Source organism: Thermobia domestica, chromosome 1 (genome assembly GCF_964235325.1).
Source record: "Thermobia domestica chromosome 1, izTheDome1.hap1.1, whole genome shotgun sequence".
Classification (NCBI taxonomy): Eukaryota; Metazoa; Arthropoda; class Insecta; order Zygentoma; family Lepismatidae; genus Thermobia; species Thermobia domestica.
Genome location: NC_137454.1, coordinates 150,424,151 through 150,449,762, shown reverse-complemented (window position 1 = coordinate 150,449,762; position 25,612 = coordinate 150,424,151). Strand labels below are relative to the sequence as shown.

The following is a 25,612-nucleotide window of genomic DNA, read 5'->3' as shown; positions in this document are numbered from 1 at the left end:
GCCGATATGGCTGACCACTCCATACTAAGGGTTAGTGCTAGTTTCCTTTTTTTTTCCCTGGTGTTTTGAATTCAGTCATATACATACTAAAAAATCTTAAATGGTTACGAGATTTCTGTTGATTATTTCAAATTAAACAACAACAATAATAATAATATTTTTTGTTGGAAAATTATATATTTATTTTAGTCTCCTTTCTTACTAGTGGAGTATGTACCTAGGTATTACTGCAAAAGAAATTACGTTGTTACTAGTGACTCCTTAGCGTGAGCTTGTCTGTTTGCTAACGAAGTGTACCAGTCACTTAGGAAGCCTTTATAGTGATTGTCACATTTAATTCTACATTATCGCACTAGCCAAAACATATGTCACTCATATCATTTTGCTTCAGCACAATAGAACGTGCGTTGTCTGTATCACATCATAGTTTATACATTCTGTAAAAGGCGGGGAAAAAAGAAAACGTCAGGACAAAGTTTTATAGTCGACTATGCAATATAGGACTTTTAAATGTAAAAATACGTTGCTTACTATGAAAATCATTATTTTAAAGTTCCATTGATATATACTACATATTTTACAGTTTATAGAAAATTCCTATACATTTGTTTGATTTCGTTGTCATCTACTTGTTTTAATAACTTCTAGAATAACTTTAATAACTTCTAGAAAAAATTAGAACCATTAAAGTAATAGAGCGCCAGAAAGTATAACATTTATACATATCCATAAAGTACATGCTAACATGTCCATAGAACAAGCGGTATGCATTACCAATATCTACTGTATTCTCAAAACCTAGCAATATGCTGTGTAGACCATTTATTGTAACCAGTAATGCTTTTGTTACTCATGACACTAGTTCTATCAAATGAAAAACTAAAAGCCGAAGATCCAGTTATACAAATGTAAGAATATTGAGCGTTTTGGGCTTGATATAACTCTAGTTTGTTAGACACCATGTAGTAATTATCTGTAGAAGTAAAATTGAAGTGTGTTTTGCAAAAGAGGGTTATATCAGTTCCACTTACGTAAAGGTAACCAAGAAAGTTCTATCGCTTTTTGTGGAGATCTGCGTTCAGTTAGCCCTCACACCGTGAACTGAAAGCGAATGGAGATAAGGCGAAGCTCAGTTGTTGATTTGAGTATATCCAACATATTACCTGGTTGCAGCAGTTCAGTTACACCGTGAACTTGTGTAAGGACAGAGTGAACATGGGACCTCCACAGAGCGCCATAAGAGTGTATACTGTAAGAATTCAAACCGGGGTCAAACGCCGCTTCAGCAGGGCGGAAGATATGCCAGGCCTTTAGTAATAGCGTCGTGACTACGTGTACAGTGCAGTGGTGGTTTAACAAGTTTAAGGAGGGTGACGAAACAGTCGAAGACGCACCACGTACCGGAAGACCAACACAAGTACAAAATGAAGATCTTCAGACAACAATTGAGGCGAACAGTGGCCAGACATGTAAGGAACTGGGACTACAATTCAGCATGAATTGAGAAACCATTCGGCAGCACCTCCATCAACTTCGGAAGCACTACAAATTGGGTCTCGATGTGCCTCACGTTGAGTTGACTCCGGGCTAGAAGGCAACGCCAGCAGACACCTGTATTTCTTTGCTGTCTCGTCTGAGGGAGGAGTCATTTCTGGACAGGGTGTTGACATGTGATGAGAAGTGGGTCCTGTACGAAGCTCCACGGCACCGTCATCATTGATTAGCATCCCATAAACCGGTTCCAAAACAGCCGAAACCAGCACTGCACCAGAAGGTCCTCCTGTGTAATTGGTGGACTGCTCGCGGCATCGTGCATCGGGAACTGCTACCAGCTGGTCAGAGCATTAATGCAACTGTGTACTGTCAGCAGTTGAACCGTGTTCAAGAAAAACTCGAAACTCTGGAGCCAGCACTTCTGAATCGCAAAGGGTCCGGGTGGCTAGGATGACCCGGGACACCATTCTACGCTTTGGATGGGAAACACTATTGCATCCACCATACTACCTGTACATTGCTCCGTCCGATTATCACCTGTTTCATTCCTTTGACAATCGCCCTTTATGCACTTGATACCTTCTTCGCTTCACGGCCCACTAAATTTTACCGCGATGCAATCCATTACCTTCTAGGACGTTGGCAGAAGGTTGCCGATGCTGATGGAGCTATTTTTGGTCTTCCAGATACGTCCTAGGTGACATATCGATATTCGAAGGTGGTAGGTGAAAAAGCGACAGAACTTTCGTTGTTACCTTTATATTTTAGTATGGGTAGTTTTATCTCAGTCTTCTACGGAAACTTAAATGCAAATCGTAGATATGGCAAGTGACAAAATCTTTCATGGACTTAATAGTGCCAAGCCACATTATAGTCGTCTGAATTGTGCATAGCTCCTTGTTGCGGGTGAGTATACACCTCAGTTGTGATACTTAATTCAGCTCCTAAGAATCCCGGCCATTTTCGTTGTAAATGTAAACCATTTTTATTATTTTTCATATATATATTTGACTAAAATTGGGATTAAGACTGGATAAATTTTAGAGTAATTTATAGCATATTAGCTTTATATTTACTTCGTTTCATTTCATTGTCACGACGATAGGATGGTATTAGGATGTTAAGAAGTCCATTCATCGCTTTGCAGTGCAATCTGTAATAACAATTGGCTAGCAATTTAATTAAGACAGGCAAAGTCTTACTATTTTAAGGCAGAGTATTTCGTTGTAAGCTTTACGTATGTATGTTATAATGCCAATTTCTTTTCTGTGCAGATTTTATGTCACTGGAAATTGTAGACGGTTATCCTCGACTTCTGGTTGATTATGGCTCAGGGACTGTAAAAGTGGAACAGAAATTTACTAAGGTGACAGACGGCAAGCTACATCGGATAGACATAATCTGGTCTAATACGGTAAGCTTTAATTATCTTTAGTAACTTAATATTGTGATAGCTAAAATTTCAAGTATCGATTTTACACTTTAAAATGTTTATCTTTTTACTTTTTTTTAAAAAAGATTAATCTATTTACTCTGTATTGTTCTAACACTGAAAGGTGAAGAGGAACTAATTAAAATTTCAAACATTTATTATTATTTATTTTAAAAAAATTGATTTGATTTGATTTTGAGTTTAACGTCCCGTTCAGCAGCGAGGCTGTATGAGACCTGGACCTACTGATTAACGTGGGGCCCGAACAATATGAGCTGTGCCGGAAATCGAACCCGGGTCTCCCACGCCAAAGGCTCGTACACCAACCGCTTAGTCACAAAGGAGCTCTTATTAAAAGAAGGAAGAAAAATACAACATATACAGTACAAATTACAATAGTACATTGCAAATTTCAAATATACAGAAGAGTATACATACAAAATTAGACGGAGGGAGTAAATTACAAAATAACAGTGTAATAATAATAAAATAGTGTTTACAAAATACTATTTATTATTTATAATTATTATTTATATTTATTATTTATAAAAATATTATTTATAAGGAAAGAAAAATTGGAAGAACTCGATGGAAATTGAATAAGTTCAAATTTCTCTTATATTTTGCATACTTCGTCCTTGTCTAGAGATGGTCAGAAACGTAGTGCTTTGATTCTTAATTGGTCCGTAGAGAAGCAAAGTAGTATTTTTCTTATAACAAATGCTTAAATGTTAAAAGTTTCGTGACAAACTTAAAATGATAAAGGGTGAAGTTTCGAAATACGAAAATAACATGTAGTGACATTATTTGTAATTTAATCTGGTTAGTAGCAGTTTTGACCAATCCAAAGTTACTTGAAAAGTGTAACAGCCATCGTAATAGATTTTCCATAATAGATCACGAGCAAATGCCGATACAATATTATATATCAGTGAAGCCACTTCTTCATTTTTCCAAGATGATTTGCTTACAAAATGCTATTAAATAGAATGTAAAAGTGTCGTATGACATGTTTCACTGCAAGACACATTTTTTATCCTTAACTATAAGGATCGTTTAGAAACTCAGTGTACTTCAGTAGATATACTATATAACGTTAAAAATAATTATAATGTAAATATGAGAACATTAATATGCAAAATATTAAAAGCGTACTTAGGTTTCTGCGATGTTTAAGAATGCTTCCTTCCTATTTTTAACAGCTATCTATAAAAATCATTGTTTAGTTGTAGAATACACTAAATATTAACTTCTTTTCTCGTGAGAGATTACGTACGTAGATAATGCAAATAGTATTCTTAACCATACTACAACTCAAATATTTTGGCTTTAGTTCAGTGAAGAAAGTATCTAAGAAACTGAAGATCAGCGTGGGGGAATGGTTGCTCCATGGTAGAGCGCACAACTTTGCTACAACGAGTTTCGTATTTTATTTCAGGTCATGTAAGACCCGTGGACAGTCATGTTAATGGGTTTTCATTGAATTTTCCTTCATATTACAAAATTCTATCATTCACTTACATTTAACATTTCTGTTTGATTTAGTCTGTAAAGCATAGTCGTGAGACGTTAAACTAAAAATTTCATAACTTGAATTTTGAATTCCAGTCTAGGATTGGGCAATTGAACGTTAATATTTTAGCAGTATAATTTAAACATTTCATTAACTATTTGAGTGTAGAGCATTGCTTCAACTTGTTCCGTTATTTTTTTTCAACAAATGTATTTGAGTATTTTATTTTACTAGCTTGTTTCTTTTTAATCGCTGTTGTAATTTCGAGTATGTTTGTTTTAACTTTTCAGACAATTGATCTAAAAGTGGACAACTGTCGAATGAGCGCATGTTTGAGTTTAGGCGCACCTCAGGGACCTAATGAATTCCTAAATGTAAATGGACCATTGCAGTTGGGCGGCATTGCAAATACAAAACAGTTCTCGCTGCTGCTTGCGGAAATGGACTGGCAGTATAAACCAACAACGGCTGGTTTCAGTGGGTGCATCAGAAACTTCACATTCAATGATAAGGTAAACACAGATTTATTCGTAGTTCATTCTTGAAGAAAAAAAAAAAAAGTAATCTGAACCAGCCATGTTAAGATTATAACGAAATACTTTAGTTTGTATAATATTTACCTGTACCGTGGGCAAAAAGTGCTCATAAATATGTAATATACTTAGTAGAATGTTCATTTTAAATTAACAGAAAAGAAGAATGTTTTTAATATATATGTAAGAGATTATTATGGGATAGTTGTGGCTATGTACATGTTATGTGTTGACCTAGTCAAGTGAATTTATGTATTTCATGGTTTGAAAGAAAAGAATATTTAAGACATATCAAGCAAAATAAAGGTGAGACTAATGATCTTTGAATATCTGAGTTGATTCTTGCATAAAGAAAAGTAATTATCGCTTCGTAACTTATATTTAACAAGGCGAACCAGGTTGACGACGCTTTTCTATAGAGTCGTTATAAAAATTTGGTTTACCAAACCCGGGACTTTTGAAAATTCAGTTCCCGAAGAAGGAAAGTAGGGCTGAATTTACTTGGATATTACCATTTATGAATACAAACTTAACCGTATTACGAAGCGGTAAGATCATCATAAGAAAAATGGATAGTGAAATTGTGCAACAGGAATCAAATACCAGTAATCAAGGTGAAAGTAGTGCAACACCAAGTTTGTCATCTGAGGATCGACTTTTGTTAGCTGTGCAGCGACAAATTATGCAAATGACGACCGAGATAAAACAAACCATGGAACAGAAGCTCAATGAATCTAACACAAACATGGAACAGAAGTTAAACGAATCTAACCAGACCATGGAACAGAAGTTCTATGAAGCTAGCAAGACCATGGAACAGAAGTTAAACGAATCTAACCAGACCATGGAACTGAAATTCAATGAAGTTAGCCAGACTATGGAACAGAAGATAGAACTGAAATTCAACGAAGTTAGCCAGACTATGGAACAGAAGATAGAACTGAAATTCAACGAAGCTAGCAAGCAGTATGAAGAATTAAGTAGACGGATAGAACGGATAGAACTGAAATCAGACGATACGAAACAAACAATCGTCCAGGTGATGAACGACATATCCTCACAGTTTGAAGAGAAATTAAAAAGGATAGCCGATGAGTGTCAAGAAAAGCACGATCATCAAAATCATGAAATCTGTGCTGTAAAAAAGGATTTAACGTTAATAGAATCTTCCGTTAAACATCAAAAGATCCAGTTGGCTACTATGCAGGAAGAAATTAAAACGTTACAGGCTAGAGACAACATTTATCGCAATAATCTGGGCAATGATCGCTTCGAGTTTCCCCAATCACCGGATATAAATACGCCTTTGCCGGAATCTGAGGAGGATATTATATTAGAGGAAAATTGTCCGAAGATCACTGATGAACGAAATATAAATGGTATCATGACACAGCACGCTACGGACCTGAACAATCACACCACAAGAACAAGGAGTGAGAAAAGAAAGGTAAAGCTAAGTGTCAAGATGAGCGAAATCAAAGCCATGAGTAAATTTAGTGGTAAGTGCAATGAAAATGCTAGTTCTTTCTTAGAGAAGTTCCAAGACGAATGCAGTATAATGTCTATCGACCGATCACAATACATGAAATTAATACCCCATGTATTACTCCCACCTTGTTCCTTATGGTTTAAGGCAATACGTGATCACATTAGTACATATGAGGAATTTAAAGCGGCATTGATCGCGAATTACGAAAATGACTTTTTGCTGGCAAACAGAGATGCCACTCTTAGAAATCAACATTTCAATCCTCGATTGCACAAATCTATTGTAGAGTTTGTTATAAATGTCTATAATGAATTAAAGGTTGTTAATCCCTTGCAATCGGAATCAAGAATAATTGCATCGATTCGCAATTTGCTTCCATTTAAATTACAGCAGATCTTATTTTCCACACAGTGTATGAGTTTCAGTCATTTATTAATGCTTGTACAATGCTACGAAACTCAATACCATGCTATGAATCTAACACAATCAGGAATGGGTAAAAATAAGAATAATTCTGATCATTTGGTCCCTGTTCGGAATTTGAATATCCGAAGTGTGAATAATAATGAACCGAACCTAAGACGAGTATACTCTAGCAATCAAAATGAACAAAATAGACAAGGCTATGTAAGGAATCCGCCTAACCTAATCAACCGAAGTAGACACAAAAATAATAGAAATACATGTCGAAATCCTAGAGATGCTATCAATCCTATGTATAGACATAATCATTGTTCACGAGATGGTACTTCGTATCCAAATTCAAATCACGATGAAAGACATGTACAACCTAATGTAGAACCTAACCACGATTGTGCGGTACAATGCACTTTATTAGATTCATATGCCAATGCGAATGTAACATGATTACCGTTAATGAAATTAGGTTAAACCCATGTTGGTTATAGATTCTTGTGAATTTTCGTTTTAAAGTTTGTGTTAATATTAATAATGAAAACGATGGTTATAAATATTTGAAATGCATCTAGTTAAAGAGTTAGTAGCACCCAACATTCTTGATCAAATAAATAAGAATGAAAAATAACAATAATAATGAGAAATGTGTTTATTTAATAACAAAAAGGTGTCTTTGTTTCTGTAAAATAAATTTATTTACTTCCATTTGATTATTCAAACGTAGGTTATGTTTAATTTTTATTCTTTCTTATTAATGTGAAGAATCATAATTCAATTTATAATTAGTTAAAGGCAAAAAAATTACTTTATATCAGATTGATTTGTGTTTAATTGTCAAAGATTATGTTAAGAATAAGATCCATTCTATAAAATCAATTATTCAATGACTACCTTGAGTGAAATTCTTCTTTATTTTGGACATCTTAGTGCTACTATGTATACATTACAATTGCAACATCTAACTTATTTGTTATACAATGCGCCCGAAAAGAATAAATATTATTTGTCACATCATCGTTTGTAATAATGATCGAAACTAGTAATCTTGATAATTTGTGTTTCACCCTCGTTAATTATATTTCTAAGCGACGATGTTTTTAATGATAAAGAATAAATAATAATGTAATAAAAGAGAAATATTAATGAAATCAAAGATTTATTGTAAATGTATTTATGTGAATGATAATAACTAATATTTTATATATATATATGAGGGTTAACCAAAAAGTAATGAAGATATATACGAGGTGTGATCAAAATATAAAGAACATATGTAATGTACGAACATTAATCTAATCAGACCAGTGGTTCTTGAATATAAAAGCCAAGCCTACTCATGACTTTTATATTCAGTCCCTTTATCGGGCGACATTTTCTATAACGAAATACTTTAGTTTGTATAATATTTACCTGTACCGTGGGCAAAAAGTGCTCATAAATATGTAATATACTTAGTAGAATGTTCATTTTAAATTAACAGAAAAGAAGAATGTTTTTAATATATATGTAAGAGATTATTATGGGATAGTTGTGGCTATGTACATGTTATGTGTTGACCTAGTCAAGTGAATTTATGTATTTCATGGTTTGAAAGAAAAGAATATTTAAGACATATCAAGCAAAATAAAGGTGAGACTAATGATCTTTGAATATCTGAGTTGATTCTTGCATAAAGAAAAGTAATTATCGCTTCGTAACTTATATTTAACAAGGCGAACCAGGTTGACGACGCTTTTCTATAGAGTCGTTATAAGATAAAAGAAAACTTTCTTCTGAAAACTTTTTTCCTTCTTTCCTAAAAACCTTTCTTTCTTGCTTGCTTGCTTGCGTTCGTTCTTTCTTTCTTTCTTTCTTTCTCTTTCTTTCTTTCTTTCTTTCTTTCTTTCTTTCTTTCTTTCTTTCTTTCTTTCTTTCTTTCTTTCTTTCCCTTTCTTTCTTTCTTTCTTTCTTTCTTTCTTTCTTTTCTTTCTTTCTTTCTCTTTCTTTCTTTCTTTCTTTCTTTCTTTCTTTCTTTCTTTCTTTCTTTCTTTCTTTCTTTCTTTCTTTCTTTCTTTCTTTCTTTCTTTCTTTCTAATTATGGATGGTCTAGCTCTTTTCACTTTCTGAACCACAATTTAGTTAATTGCATGCAGCTTTAATGGAATCTGGAAATAAAGAGAAATGAAATTCTCATCTTTTAGAATACTCTTAACAGGGAACGAACTTGTAATTTACAAAATAAGAGAAACGTTTAATGGTTTTGAATATGACCAGGCATTAATCTTTTATACTTGAATAGATTGATCAAGTCATACTTTACATCCTCTCCCTTAGTATGGTAACATTCTCCTTTGTCGTGGTAAAGGGTGCCACACATCCAATATTCTCTATGGTGTTATTCACGTGTTAATGATTTTACAAACAGTGGTGTGAAAATATTATCCAGGTTAGATTTTGATTTAATATAATATATTATTTCTACTTAATGTTCTCGTTAGAAGAAATTTTTATTAAAATAACTGAACACTATTGAAATAATTTAAATTGAATTAGTTCATTTTTTAAATTGCAATTTAAGCACTTTTAAATGTGCAAATTGCTTGAACCACATCTGTTGGCATCATGTAGGTAGCGCAGGTAGTGACACATGTTAGTTTTACTTTTTACTATTAGGAATAAACGTTAACGCACAGACCGATGCGTAGCTTCACTTTTTACTATCAGGAATTAGCGTTACGCATACACCGATGCGTGCATAATGATTTTTCTAAGAAGGAAGACTACACCAAACCTACAACAGAAATCTTAGGCAATATGCAGATTTTCGTAGGTGGTTGTAAAATGGGAGCGGAAGTGGGAGGTCACTTAAAAGAGACTAGTTCTTCTTGTTTTAGTTAATGTATTTGAAAACATTTAATTATTTGAATGTTGCATTAATTTATTTATTTATTTATTTATTTATTTATTTATTTATTTTTAGGTATACAATCTTGGCAGACCCGCATTATCAAAGAATGCAGTTCCAGGATGTAACAGGGGAGTGGCAGTAGCCGTTTCTTTCGGAATTGATACGAATTTCTGGGTGGCTATACTGGTCTGCATACTTATCCTACTGAGTAAGTATGGGCGCTTCATGCACTCTTAATACTCTTCATAATTATTGCTACTTCAGTTTTGGTCAGTTACCCTATAGTGGGTAATGTAAGACTGCAATGAGTGTAACAACCCTCTTGTTGTTCCTCTGAAAATTTGTCCTCCATAATCTCATTAATTTGATTAATTAAAAAAAAAAAAAAAATGTTTGGGTAATATCTGTAATCATAATCATAATCATAATTTATTGCATCCGTTCATCGTCATACAACGAAATTGGACATGTCATTTATATATATACCAGTATACATAAACATACATACTATTACTACATATAGATTCTTATGGTTTCACTAATTTACTTACTATACATTTAATTTTACATATACGAATTATTTTCTACATATTCTTCAACCGAGTAAAAGCAATGTTCTATCAAGTACCTTTTAAGTTTGGATCTAAAGCTATTGACAGAGACCTGATTTTTTATACATGATGGAAGTAGATTGTATAATAGAGTACCTTTGTGCGTAACTGATTTATTGTATATATTTGTCCTATGTGCATGCAAGTGAATGTCGTCTTTACTTCTTGTGTTATAACTGTGAATGTCTTTGTTAACAATAAATTCACTACTATGTTTTTTCAAATACATTAATACTTCGAACAAATACATTGAGGGAAGAGTCATTATTCCAAGTTCCTTAAAAATATTTCTGCAAGAAGAGTTCCATTTTACTCCTGCAAGTATTCTTACTACTTTCTTCTGTAGCCTAAAGATAGCAATACTTTTAGGTGTATTTCCCCAGAACAACAAGCCATATTTTATTGTAGAATGAAAATTTGAGTAATATATACACTTAGCTGTTTTTACATTAATCTTATCTCTTACACATCTAATTGCATAGCATAGTTTGCTTAGCTTACTTCTTACATGTTCTATATGTGGTCCCCAGTTGAAATTATTCGATATTTTAACTCCAAGAAAGGTAGCAGTTTCTACATATTTAACTGTTTTATTATTTATTTTTATTATTGCATTGGCTTGATTACTTTTACCATTGTTAAAATTTAAGGCACATGTTTTATTTACATTAATGATTAGGTCATTTTTATTCATCCAACTTGAAAGTTGGTTCATTGCCGTTTGCAAGTTTGAAGCTAATTCGCATTCATCTTTGCCACTAACTATTATGTTTGTATCATCTGCATATAAAGTCACACATGGACTATTAATACTTTCAGAAAGATCATTTATATAAAGAAGAAAGAGAAGTGGTCCTAGAATTGATCCTTGTGGTACTCCACGATTAATAATTTCTTCACTTGACACACATTTTTGAATTTTATTTTTAACCATTCCTGTGATTTCAGTTACTTGTTTCCGATCTTTAAGGTATGATTCAAACCATTTATTAGCTAAGCCTCTAATACCATAGCAACTAAGTTTTTCTAGCAATATATGATGATTTACTAAATCGAAGGCTTTTGTTAGATCTAAAAATATTCCTATAGATAATTTTTTCTCATCCAGTAACTTTCTGCAGTTTTCTAGAAAATGAAAAATTGCTGTCTCAGTAGATTTACCTTTCAAGAAACCATGTTGTGTGTTGGATATAATAGAATATTTATTAATGAAATCCATAACCCGATTGAACATTATTTTTTCCAGAATTTTACCTATAATAGGTAGCAGTGATATCGGTCTATAGTTTTCTATTTCATTGAGTTTACCTTTTTTGTGCAAAGGTTTAACTTTAGCAATCTTTAGTTTATCAGGAAAGGTTCCTGTGGCGATTGAAATATTTGAGAGATAACATAATGGTTTAATTAAATATTTGTAACAACTTTTTACTAAATTGTTAGATAATTCGTCCGACCCAGCCGAATTCGAATTTTTCATTTGTTTTATTATGATGATTATTTCACTCTCTGTTACCGGTTTCAAGAAAATAGATTTATCACATTTTTTAATTTTAAGTTCCGATAAGTTAGTTTTACTAGTTCCTTTGTTTTTAATAAGAGTTTGCCCTACATTTGTGAAATATTTATTAAAAGACGTTGCTATATCCTTTGGATTTGTCATGTTCACGCCCTCATAAATTATGCTATTTATATGGGTACTACGTGTTTGCATGTTGAGCTCTTCTTTAATTATTTTCCACATTGCCTTTGTTTTATTGTGTGACTGAAGAATTTTCCTACTGTTATAATTTTGTTTCGCTATCTTCAACAATTTTTTATAACTAGTTTTGTGTTGTCTGTAAATTAATTCATTCATCCCGGTAGGGTAACGCTTCCTAGTTTTATTTAGTTGTATGTTTACCATGTTTGCTTTTAAAATTTCAGGTGTAATCCATTTTATTTTTTTCTTCTTTATTTTACTAAAATTATTTTTTATTGGAAATGCTACTTCAAAACTATGTTTTACAGTATCATATATTTTCTCATATACGTCATTCACGTCGGTTAGTTCATAAATATCATCCCACGTCTCCAAGCTAAGCAAATAAACAAAATAACTAATATTATTTGAACTAAAACATCTCGTAATTATAGGTGTTTCATTGGGTTTCTCTATAGTTGCAGGTGTTTGTTTTAAAATGTTTACTTTTACAATTTGTGCTTCATGATCTGAAAAACCTGTATTTATAACTTCTGAATCATAATTCATGACTAATGGATTTACTAAAATCTGGTCAATGTTAGATATTGAGATTTTTGTTATTCTTGTAGGTAATTTAATTGTGGGATTTAAGTTGTATGTTTGAAGTAAAGATTCGAAGCTTTCATTGAGTTTTTCACTTAGAAAATTTACATTCAAATCACCTACAATAATTGGAAAGTATTTTTTAACATGAAAATACGCCAAAATTTTATCCATCTTATTGATAAATATTTCAATGTTACTGTCGGGCGTCCTATACACACAAATAATACATATTTTTTGCAAAGGTATCTCTATTATACAACATTCAAACTGTTTTTCTTCATTAAGTTTTTCAAACATAATACACTTTTTTACTTTCATTTCATTCTTAACAAAAATACATGATCCACCTCTTGATAAATTAGTTCTACAATATCTTGCTGCACAGGTAAAGTTTGGAATTGCAATATAGTCAATCTCATAATCTCTATGCCAATGTTCTGTTATACATATAATATCAACATCTCTGTGCAAATCATGTAACTGTACTGTTAATTGGAGTTGTTTATCTGTATTAAAACCTTGTGTATTTTGATGGAAAAGTGTAAGTGGGTTATTTTTATTCGTAGGAATTTTATTATCGTATTTCTTTGGGGGCTGATCCATATTTTCACATATTGACGTGTTTTGTTGATTCTTAGTGTTCAAATTAAGTTGTAATTTGTTCGAATTCGTACCTTGATTCTGATATTTACCATCTATTTGTGCAATGTTACACATAAAAAATCACCATTACTGAGTTTAGAAGGAGGATTTCTAATTCTGTTTGATTGTCGTATTGGACATGGTATTAGTTTGGTATCTTTTTAAAGGAATACTGTAAATCTGTAAAGATACTGTATAGTACTGTACAAGAGTGATTTTTCTTTCTATGTAATAGTTATTGCATTTTGACACAATATGATGTGTATATTTATTAAGAGGTTTATAGAATGTCCAATGCTTGAAGTCAGAAATAAGCAGTCACATTCGGCTCCCCCAATAGACACATATATTGTGATTTTAAAAATAAATGTTCTGCAATGACTTTAGTAAAAATAATAATAATAATAATAATAAATAAATAAATAAAAAATAAATAAATAAAATATAAAAAGATTCGATTTTGGTGGAGTATGACGTAAATTTTTCTGAGAATTCCCAGTTGTCTTTACTGATTAAGTTGCAATAGATCAATAATGAGAGAGTGATTTCTCCCCTCCCCATTTGTAAATAGAGTATTTCCGTGAGACTTTTGTAACAATACTTTGATTTTTGTAAAACATAATATGTATTTTGCTTGAAATTAGTGTTATTCTATAATGTAAGAGTGAAATTTGTAGAGTTACTGTATAATTCAAGGATGAGAGAGGGAAAAATTTGTGATACCCGCTTTAACGCTTTAACAATGCACAATGTCACCGTAGTATATTCATCAAGTAATGAGCTACATGCCATCGATTTATTTGAATGTAACTTGTAGTGCACATGTTCGCTTATGTTTCTGAAATATATTTTTGTTTATTGCTTTAGTCCTCGTGTTGGCTGTTGTGGTGCATCGCCGTAAGAGTGACGATCTATATAAGGACGCTGACGATATTCGAGAGAATATCATTAACTATGAAGACGAAGGAGGCGGCGAAGGAGATATGACTGGCTACGACCTTAGCGTCCTCCGACTGACTTCTGATGGCCACCCATATCCTCATCCGGAGAAGTTACCGGTTAAGGATATGCTGCACAAGAGAGGTTAGTCTTTTATATATTTAATACAATAATAATGTTCGAAAGGATTAAATATATTCTTTCAAATCTACAAAATAACACGAAACATACAAAAGTTGACAAGATAAACTTATTTGTATTTTTTTTTTCTTTCGCATAGGGTAGGCAGTATCATGGTTTCAAATAAAAAAAAAAAAAAAATTAGTTGAAACAACACACAGAATGTTGCTTATTCTAGCTTGGAAACTATGTGAAGCAAGCATTTACTAATACTAATCTCTGTTACAATTACGGAAATATAACCTTGTCTTTATCAGTCATATAAGATAATGTATGTGGTGACTGATATATATTCCCGAAACTAAATGTTTGTTTTGATCAAATTGTAATTTTTATTTAAGAAACACACACACAAAATCTGATCGCTTGAACTGATACCTAGGAATATTTTTTGCTTGTTTTGCATTATATGTAGGAATATTTATTTATTTTATTTTATCTTAGTACACACTAGAGATTATTCCCGAGTAAATATACAACTGTGAAACTGAAAAATAAAGTTATGCGTGACTTGGAGGGAATTTTTTCACAGTACAAAATATTTTAATAAACCTAAACATGGCTGTATACGCATAATTTCATAACATATCGAAACACAGAAAAAAGAAAAAAAAAATCTTCATAGAATTTATTTACACAATAATAATGTTTCTCGTACTAAAAATTTATAAAATACGCTACTTAAGACACAGAATATGTTTTATTTTGTTTTAAAATATCAGGTAACGCGTAAAAAAAAATCGTACAATGTAGAGATATTTAAAACAAAAAGAAAGAAGGAGAAAAAAGATAAAGAAAACGAGAAATTTTGTGGAATAACGTGTAATATATTAGCGTATTGTAGTTATGGGCACTACTATTTCAAGTGTTACTACTTACGATGAATGGAATTTTATATACATAATCCAAACGTAAGCCGTAATTTCTTTTGTAAGCGAATACTTCTAATACATTCATTGGAATAATCTCAGAATATAACACCATAATACAATAATGATTGGAATTTTTGCATAGTAAACTGAAAGTAATACTTTTGTTGTAATAAATATCTCTCTTGTTTTATAAAAATTAATCCAAGTACTGCCACATGTTTTTTTCATAAGTTGAGAAATATGTTTACGCCAATTTAATTTGCAATATCAATAGGAGTTTCACACGTTGTTAGAGTAGTTCTTCAGTTCTAATGCGTATAAACGGACTGTTCGAAGAAAAAAAAAATGGATCAAAAGATTGCGAGCTTGGTCAATAATTAGTTTTTTAAATCAGGGGCCACAACATTTTTGAACGGCCCGTAAATCGAGTTTTGATATTTCCTACGGAACAAGCACATCATACTGAGTTAAATGATAGTTTGGGTTTGGCCTCCAGATATAAGGCCTACAAGAAAATTTTTAATTGAAATATATTGAATCTTTTGATTAAAAAAAAAAAAAAAAAAGAAAGAAAAGAAAAAGAAAAAATATTGGCTGCCGTCAATACGGGATACAAAGAGCTGAGAAGTTTGTCTGTATCCTATGTTATTAATCCTCTCTGCCAAGTAAACTGTCAATAAAGCGTGCGTGCTGTTAACTCGATGCATCATGCCCTAGAACTTAAGTTGCAAAAGGTAAGAAACGTGTGATGAGGTAAAAGAGAAAGCTCTTGAAGTGGAGGTATTGCATACTGTTGATGAGTTTGATGTGTGCGTTAGTCTCAAATATGCCTTATACAGTAAGATAAAATTTTAAAAAATCTATTATTTTATCTTGACTTAATTCATATATATTCTTTTCCTTTTATATTCAGCTCCCGACGATGTGCCTGATATCCACGGATTCCTTGATGGTAAAAAGAACGCAGTAGACAATGATCCTGAATCGGTTCCTTTCGACGATGTGAGGCATTATGCCTATGAAGGTGATGGAAATTCTACGGGTTCGCTATCCTCCCTAGCTTCTGGTACGTATAAAATTACACGTATAAGAGAGAATTCATTAATTAATTTTAATATATTTGAACAGTCTATTGGCTACTAATGCAAGTTGTTAGTGTAGAGATTAAGGTAGTATTTTTGTTTTAAATTTGGTAAGGTTAGGATTATGAGTCGAACAGTTCGTATTAACAATCTTAAGATACCTGTGCATACGAAATGCACTCAACATTCTTGAAGTCAAAATTTCTAGCTATTAGTCAGCCATCATTCCCAATTACTCCCTTGTAACGGAACTACAGGTTCGATGCTATATATTGCCCGCATTAGGACTTCTTTGTTCTAACTATTTACAGTTATGTGTATCTAAGTTGTCCACTGTACTGATAAGACATATTTTCAAATAAACACTTTTATATTACTTATTAGTGATATTCTAATGACAAGTGACACAAATCCTTATTTTAAATAATCAATATAAATTAAATAATACCGTATCTTAGAAAAAAATACTTGTAAATTATTCTAGCTTTGGAAAGTTGAAGATTACTAATAAAAACTCCAACTGCCCAAAGCAGCATATATATTTTAATAGTATATCTATCTGTGGTATAGTTTCGGCTATATAACATAACCTTCCTCAGACATATAAGAAATATCCATGTTATATAGCCGAAACTGTACCACAGATAGATATACTATTAAAATATATATACTGCTTTGGTTAGTTACATTAGCAAAAAAAAAAAATACTATGGTGTATAACATAATTAATATTTGTAGTAAAAAAAAAAAAAAAAAAAGTGAAGTATTCTTACCTAAATTAAGTTGGAATTAAATGTGAATTTTCTTTGGCCAACTGGGATTTTTATTTAGAACCAAAACATTATAATTTCCTACATATGACTTCTAAAGCTGGATGGGTGGCCAAGATTGATTTGAACAAGAATGTTCATAGTTAAACTGAATTATTCAGATTTAAAGAACAAAACACGAATGATCCCCTACCACAAAATATAGCTGAAGAATAATAAAGAAAATATTATATAAATTATTTGTGTGTGTGTGTGTGTGTGTGTGTGTGTGTGTGTCTGTGTGTTTGTGTGTATATATATATATATATATATATATATATATATAGATATAGATATAGATATATAGATAGATAGATATAGATATATATATAGATATAGATATATATATAGATATAGATATATAGATATTTATAGATATATATATAGATATAGATATATAGATATTTATAAAGGAAGAATCAGCTATTAGACAATTTTATTTATAGTTTTTCCCTAAATCTCTTAGTGTTTCTATCTAATTTTGAAACTAATAATCTGTTGCAATGTTTACCCTGAAACAAATTGTGCTTTGTTTAAAAGCGGAAAAAAAAATTAAAAAGTACTCGTATAATCCGCATCTCAGGAGGTTGCAAGTCTACGGATTTCGGTCTTCGCGACCCTTCCAGCTGAGTTTCTCCACCCATCTCCCGGCTGTGAAGATTTTTTTCAGGGTGGCCAGTCTTATATATACAAACACACGACTCACTCTATTTCTTGAAATGGAAGGGCCTTGGAGAAAACGAAGCAAAGGATGTAGTGTTCAGGGTGGATTGATTTAAATCAGTCTGATTTAAATCACGATTTAAATCAAGATTTAAATCACTTGATTTTTTAAATAAAAATCGTTGATTTAAATCAAATTCCGAAATAAGTTAATTTAAAGTGAAAATAAGTAAAATCCCGTTTCTGTTCTTTTATTTCAATTATGGAAGTTAATAATCATAATACAATGAGACTCAAATGTACAGTATAGTATGAAAACAAGTGTCATGCAGAGGATCATTAGGGAAAAATCCCGTTTTGAACACGTAACGGAGCAATCCTGCTTTCTTCTGTTCGTAACAATGAGTTTGGGTTTTAAAATCGTTATAACTATTGCAACGGGGAAATCACCATCGATACTAAGATGAAAATTCTTTCGCGTGCGCGTCTGCTTGTTTGTTCCCAGATAATAGGGCGTATTTAGAGGGGTTCTTTCCCCTCTCCACTTTTTTTTTAAATATTTATAACTTTAGGCGAAATTTGTGTATTTCGTGCCTCAAGCTAGTTCCATTGTTTTTTAATATGTCCCTACCAAATATCAGTAATTTTTGTGAAAAAAGTGACATTTTGATAAACATTGGTATACTTTTTCCTTAATGCTTATCCTTTTAAATTATATTACCTATTTTTATTCTATTAAAAATCGTATCTTCGTTATTCGATTTAAAAAGTACCAATAAACCTTTTTACTTCGTTTTTTTTTTTTTTTTAAGACTAAAGACATTGTAGAACATGTTGCATATGCTTTCACGCCTTTCTGCATCGAGTCATAGTGCGTGATGACATCATAAATTTAAAAAGATATTTTTTGTTATGCCTATTATTCTTATTTTTTGGCAGGCTTACATTTTGCATTCAAAAGACTGAAATTTTGCATACTCATTCACTGCACCCCTTAGTATTTTTCAGATGTTTTCAGATCTCTGCGTGAAAACAGGGGGGGGGGGGTCCAGACGGGAAAATGTAAAAAAAAAAAAGATATTTTTAACAAAATGTTTTTTTTTTTTGGCGATTCAGATGGAGACATATGAATGTTACCGTTTGAAAGGCTGTTCTATTCTAAAGAGAATGATGTACGTACTATGCTCCTAGGATAAATAGGGATGACTCAGGAAACTTTTACCTGAGATCCTGTTTTATACGGGAATCTGGGGTATTTGAGGGATATTATTTTTCATAGGCTTACTTTAGTACCTACAAGATTGAAATTTTCCACATTTATTCAATGCGCCCTTAGTATTTTTCAGGTTTCAGATCTCTACCTTAAAACAGGAGGTGGGTCCAGAGGGGTAAAAAGTAAAATCGGATATTCAAAATTCAACCCTAATACTTTCACTTAAATGGCCTAATTAGCATTTAATACTAATTCCTATTGCTTTTTCTTCAGTTCGCGACTTGTAATTTACGAGGAGAAAGATTTGATTTAAATCAAAAAAATCGATTTAAATCAAAAAGATCAACAAAAATGATTTTTTTAAAAAAAATCATGATTTTTTTCCACCCTGGTAGTGTTATATGTATGCATTGTCCATTCTCAACATGGCACTTGACACAATCTGTTTCACATTTATCACATGGCTGCTGGTTAACATTTGTGAAGAATACTCTCATTTCACGATAATTTAGAACTTGTTTTAAGTCCTCCCAGTGAACTTTTTTAAGTGTGTATCCATTTGTGCTTCAAGATAAAGGATTATCTTGTCACTTATTGACAATTCATCCATAAAAAGTATCCTACAATATAGAAAAACTAAGAATACTAACTGCAACTTTTTCGTTTCATTTGACCGAGATCCCGCCTCTATGTTGGATACCAAATGCCCAAACTCTTCCTGTTTTCCTTTTTCATATCAAATACTGGGACCGGCACTTGGAAAAGCTTGAGCCACTTTCTTCCTCATTTTATGTCATAAAATGTAAGCAGGTATTTGGACTTGTGATAAAAGTATACGTGTAAGATGCCAACAAAGGAAACAATGTGAAGTCTAGTCTAGTGGCATTTTGATGTTGTCCAATAATCGCAAGTTTTCTCACCTTTCTACATATAAACTTATACATAAGAATATTAATTAATAATAATGTCCTCAGCTAAATCTATTATCCATAAAAGCATTATGACGCAATTCAAATAGATAAATGCAAAACATTTTCTAAGACCCCCCTCAAAAAAGTATGTCTTGATCCCGGTCGTGTGGTAAGAAAGTTCTTTAGAGAACTCTTTATATTACACTTATTAGACATAGCTGTGCGTCAGATCGTTGCATGGGTTTTGCTCTATCGTAAGTTCCTCTTAGTTATTTTCTACGTATCCAAGGGGGTCTAAGGGGGCCGGAACGCTAAAATGTTCACGGTAAGTTTGCAAATGAACTATAATATGTAGATGAACTATAATACGGTTGAATCGGGTCTCCCTAATTTCTACCGCTTCCCCCCCCAGCCCCCCCCCCCCTACAATTTTTGGGCTGGCTACCGGCCTGGCCTTTCCCTTTAGTTATGATTTAGTCTAGAGTTGAAGAACTCTTTCGTTTTGTGAGAGCCGCAAATTGAAACAACATAACCTAAAATAGATGAACTCGAAAAAGTTTTCTAATTACTTTTCGTTAATCATCAACAAAGCACCACTCCATAATCGAAAAAGTAGTGTGATGGCTGAAATTAAAGAAAGAATATTTTTATTGCTGCGGGTGGGATGGTTATAATGTATGTAATTGCTTGGATTGTATTCCATTCTTAATCCTTCTTTGTTCATCCTTTAAAAAGTGAGCATTTTTAAAAAGTACTCTTAATTTGTCATTTATTTCCTATATCCGGATGTTAGTAAATATATAGTTTGTACGTTAAAGGGCATATATTTAGATTATGAACAGAAATATCATTTGTTACCTTTCTGTTTCTGCTCGAGTTTTTTAATTTCTGTTTTTCACTAATCTTTCAGAATGTCTCATTCCGTTTATTACTAAATTCTACTGCTTATTTGTATGCGTGATAAGTATTTCTATTAATATGTATATAATTTTAATCAGTCTGAAATTTGTTCAGATTCCGAGTCAAATCTGATCAATTGCCCCTAAATTTACCCTTAATAGCCAAACATAACTGCAACTGAAATGAATAATTTTGGGTCAAATCGCTCACGTTCGTAAGTTGTTGGATAGTTCTTTCATAACTGTAATTACAAGTATTTCGATCCGATATTAAAAAAGGAAGGAGGTTATATTTTAACTTTTGAGTAACCATTGGCAATTAGTTATTGAAATTTTGTTAACAAAACAAACTTTTTTTTTTTAATTGGAAAAACTTCCTTTAAAAACTAGGCAGCTGTTAGACGATAAGATAAAGATTTGTTGACAATTTCCTGTTTTGACCAATCAAAAGCAAAAATTTGCATTCATATTTCAACTACATCCTATATTATGTATCCTAGTAACTACCCTTTAAGTTTTGTGTAAATTATCCCCATATTTGCATTTCTATCATTAATATTCGTAAGTGCTGTAAGAAAGTTTTGGGAACTATAACAGCTAATTCCTTTAGGTAATAAGCCATGATGATATTCTTCTTCAGGAAGAAAACTACGAAATTAACAAACGGGTAATCACCACGAAGGACAGTAATCACAGATCCTTTCAAATTTTTAAGTTTAAAACTAAACCAAAATATAAGAGATAATAATAATAATAATAATAATAATAATAATAATAATAAAAGTTGTTTGAGTCGATAATGAATGCTAGCTGCAAGAAGTATAAATTCAATGGTGATGCGAGGTAAATTGATTTATAATTTTATTTTCTGGCTATGGAAGTATCGAGACTGAAAAATGTGTCAAATAATTTGTATTTATATTTTCAAGCAATCTCTCCAGATTTTCCCTGTAGTCTAATAAATTAAACTATAGCAAAATGAATAACATATTTACTCTCAAATACAATATATTCATTGATAAGTTTTTCAAACGCTTTTTTTTTTTCGTCCTTCATTTTAAAGACTAAGACGGAATTCCTCTGCTCTTTAACTGCTGGCTAGCCATTTGTCAGATGTCACTGAAGCTTGATTTACAGCATCTCCTCCCTCCAAATGATCAGAAGGGGAGCATCTCTTTGGATTTCACACAAACATGGCATTCACCATATACCTGGCAACTCTGAGAAAGTTTGCCTTTGGAGAGTAATAAACTATCGTAGAAGTTTTCAGAGGGCGACAACTACATCCTCCTGTTCCCCGCTTCCTCACCCTCGAACTTGTATTCTTCTCTGAAGGGGACATTAGTATCTATGCACGACAACGTATCTGACAATAAACTATTGACAGACCTTTACGTGACACTAAAACCATCTTATCTAATGTCAGCTTACGCTTTGTTCATAATCCATTTATGTTCTAGTTTGGAGTTGTCCAGGATTAGAGACACTTTTCATTAAAGAAAAACGTCGGTATATTCATACATTTGCCCCTCACCTGACAAACTTCTGTGTATGCTACTTCCAAGAGCTATATTATATCACACCCTATTCTATTTAGATTTACTTTCCCAGATTTTTGTCTTTTAGTTCTGACTAGGGATGACCTTGGTAACTTTGATGTATGTAAAATGTTGAAATTTCTATGTTACATGTGAAAGACATGTACAGTCATGTATAAAATGATTGTCGCATATCTATAACTGTCTTGTTGTGGAAATATAATTTGATAATGACTTTGCAGGTACTAATAATACTGTTACTATGTGTATAATCGGGAAATGTATATTTGTGGTAAATTTCATAAGAAAAGAATTATAAATACGAAAATTAGGATGGGTAAAACAAAAATGTTACTGAATTTACAGGAAAGGTTTCTTTCGTTATATTATTCTTATTTACTGCTTTTTTGACATGAAATTCACCATATACATGCATTTAAGATTATACACATACTAATATTATAAGAAATATCGGCCGAAATCGGTATTAAATTATATTCCTACAACAACATATTTATAAACATGCGACAGTCATTTTGGACATGACTGTACATGTGTTATTGTATACAGTGACTTCTATTGTGAGTAACATATAAGTATGATGTGATTCATTTTTCTTATTTTTTTCTTTTTAGGTACTGATGAAGGTGATCTAAACTTTGATTACTTGTCTAACTTCGGTCCAAGATTCCGAAAATTAGCTGACATGTATGGTGAACACTCAAGTGACGAAGACGAGGAAAACTTCCATCAGCCAGCTTCGGAATCATGGTGCTAGCCAGTTTGTACACATGTGCAAAAGAGTGCCAAATAATTATTTTTTAACTGTATGACAGACTGCAAAGAGAGAGAGACACACGCATTCGCAGGAGCAAAAGAAAAAGGAACATTGTGATTTTTTGTGATAATGAGAAACAAGACATAAAAAAAGTATTCCAGACTGTTTCCCACAATTCCATTTTTTGAGTGTGTGCGCGTACGTGTGTGGGCGTGGAAGTATATATATATATATTAATAATCACTAGTGTATGGTGATGATAACGATAATAATAAACTTGAATTTGTACTTAAACGCTGTGTTTGTAGCTGGTTAGGTTTCTTTATAAACCAACAGCTTTTCATACCAAAGACATGACAGTATCCAAAGTATGTGGATTTTTTTAAGAATATTATTAAATAATAAAGAAAAAAAGGGATGCTTGGTAAACTATGAAGAAAGCATACTTTAATGTATTAGAAATTCTGTAGTAGTTGTATACGGTAGATGATTTCATACTGAATAGACCTAATTATTGAATGTTGATAAATGAAAAAAGAATTATTGGTGAATGTGAAAGAGAAGTGCTGAAGGCCTTGATAAGTTTTGGCCTAAAATTGTGTCCTCTTGTTTTTTCCCATCTTTTTCATTCCTAACTTATTTAACGTTCCAGTCATTATGTTGTTTATTTTCCTTTGAATAAGCATTTATGTGTATACCCTTCGCTCTTTCACTTGCATTTCATTATCATTTTGTTAAGTACGCTTGTAAAAATAAGAATTCGTTACATTCCTATATATATATATATATATATATATATATATATATATATATATAATATTCCTTATTTATATATATTCACAATTTCTCGCTGAAATTGTAAGTACGAATTTATGAATGTTAAGAATTATAATGTTCGGGAGTGATTCTTTGGTTTCTTTTTAGATACAGAAATGCTATTACTTTTGCTTTATAAGAGGAAATTGTAATTTTAATTTTCCATTTAGGGCATTTACTTTTTTTTTAAATCAAAGAAATCAAATAATTAAAAAAATAATATATTATTGGTTTCTTGTGTACAAATTAGAACAAATGTTTAAATGTGAAAAGATAATACTTTTTTGCCTGTGCCTTTGTACATATAAACTGCTAGTCAGGCTTAATGTAATAATAATAATAATAACAAAGAGAAATTGTACGCTATTCGTGTAAGAAATCAAGAAACTATAGTCTGAAATATCTATCTATATACATATATACAAAATTATATACTATGGTTGAGATAATTATATACATATGAAACGTATGCGCGGTTATGTAATATGTGTGTTTGTGTGTATGTGCGATTATATATAAGGGGCCCGTGACAGGGACTGAGTCTTTGAAACAGTATGGTCAATTTCCTAGTAGTATATAAAGTCAGTGCTTTCATATACAAGGACAAAGTATATATTGGAAGAATGTGTACGCGCTGTGTATGTTCGTAAGAATGTGTGTGTATGTGAGTGAGTGTCAGCAAGTGGTGTTAACATATCATAATCACTGCCAGGATATTTTTAACTGTTATTGTAGCAAAGTGCATTTTATGACAAGCACTTTATACTATCTGTCTGCTCAAAGTGCCGGGGGTTCGATGATTACTGTTAATTAGCCTTCCATGTGCTTGGTAATGTGTGTACTGGATGGGTAAAAAAAAAATTAATATTTTTAATCATTTCCTTCGTGAGATAACAATGGGTCCAAATCGCTGTCAGGTCACAAAGAAAGAAAGAAAGAAAAGAAAAATTAGAAAAAAAATAATAATATACATGTTACGATCTCAAGATAATGGCCAGAATGTGCTTGTATTTGATGCATGAATGTAATCGCGTGTTTTTGTACACAGAAGACAAGAAATGTCACGTAGTGTAATAATATACAGTTTGTGAGTGAACACGACTGCAACATAAAATAAATATATACATATGTTGTATGGCTGCACATTTACATGTGTTAATATTATATATACATATATATACGAAACTGAAAGTGTCACAAAATTTGTTTTATATACATACATAATCTGTTGCCATGCTATTGTGATACTTGTGTAGTGAATGCCAACATTTACAACAGTATGTGTTAAGTATGTATGAGTGTATGCATTGAGGAGAGTTTGTACTTGTTTAAAAATATTACGTATGTAGGTATGTATGATATATGCGAATAGAGAACGGTTGTTAATATATATATATATATAAATAGAGAAATTTGTGTGCGTGTGCGCAGTTATGTTGTTTCTTTTTGTAGATGTGCTGTTTTTGTTCTTGTATTTACTAATATAATAACATATTTGAATAAAACCAAGTTTCCTTGAAAAAGACAAGAACTAATTATTTTTTTGGTAGTGCTTTTATTTAAAAGAATTTCTACTTTATGCGAAAAATAACTTTGATTTTTTTTTT

At 31.9% G+C, this 25,612-nt stretch overlaps 1 protein-coding gene across 3 annotated transcripts in view; it reads left to right on the top strand.

Moving 5' to 3' along the window:
* Nucleotides 1-25,403, top strand: part of shg (DE-cadherin) — a 361,574-nt gene extending 336,171 nt beyond the window's left edge. For all 3 annotated transcript variants that reach the window (XM_081764474.1, XM_081764491.1, XM_081764483.1), the window contains 6 exons: nucleotides 2,769-2,908; nucleotides 4,730-4,951; nucleotides 9,838-9,973; nucleotides 14,173-14,388; nucleotides 16,210-16,362; nucleotides 23,047-25,403. In XM_081764474.1, the coding sequence (XP_081620600.1) occupies nucleotides 2,769-2,908; nucleotides 4,730-4,951; nucleotides 9,838-9,973; nucleotides 14,173-14,388; nucleotides 16,210-16,362; nucleotides 23,047-23,189 (1,010 nt within the window). In that variant the 3' untranslated portion in view covers nucleotides 23,190-25,403. The remainder of the gene's footprint in view (nucleotides 1-2,768; nucleotides 2,909-4,729; nucleotides 4,952-9,837; nucleotides 9,974-14,172; nucleotides 14,389-16,209; nucleotides 16,363-23,046) is intronic.
* The last annotated feature ends 209 nt before the right edge of the window (nucleotides 25,404-25,612 follow it).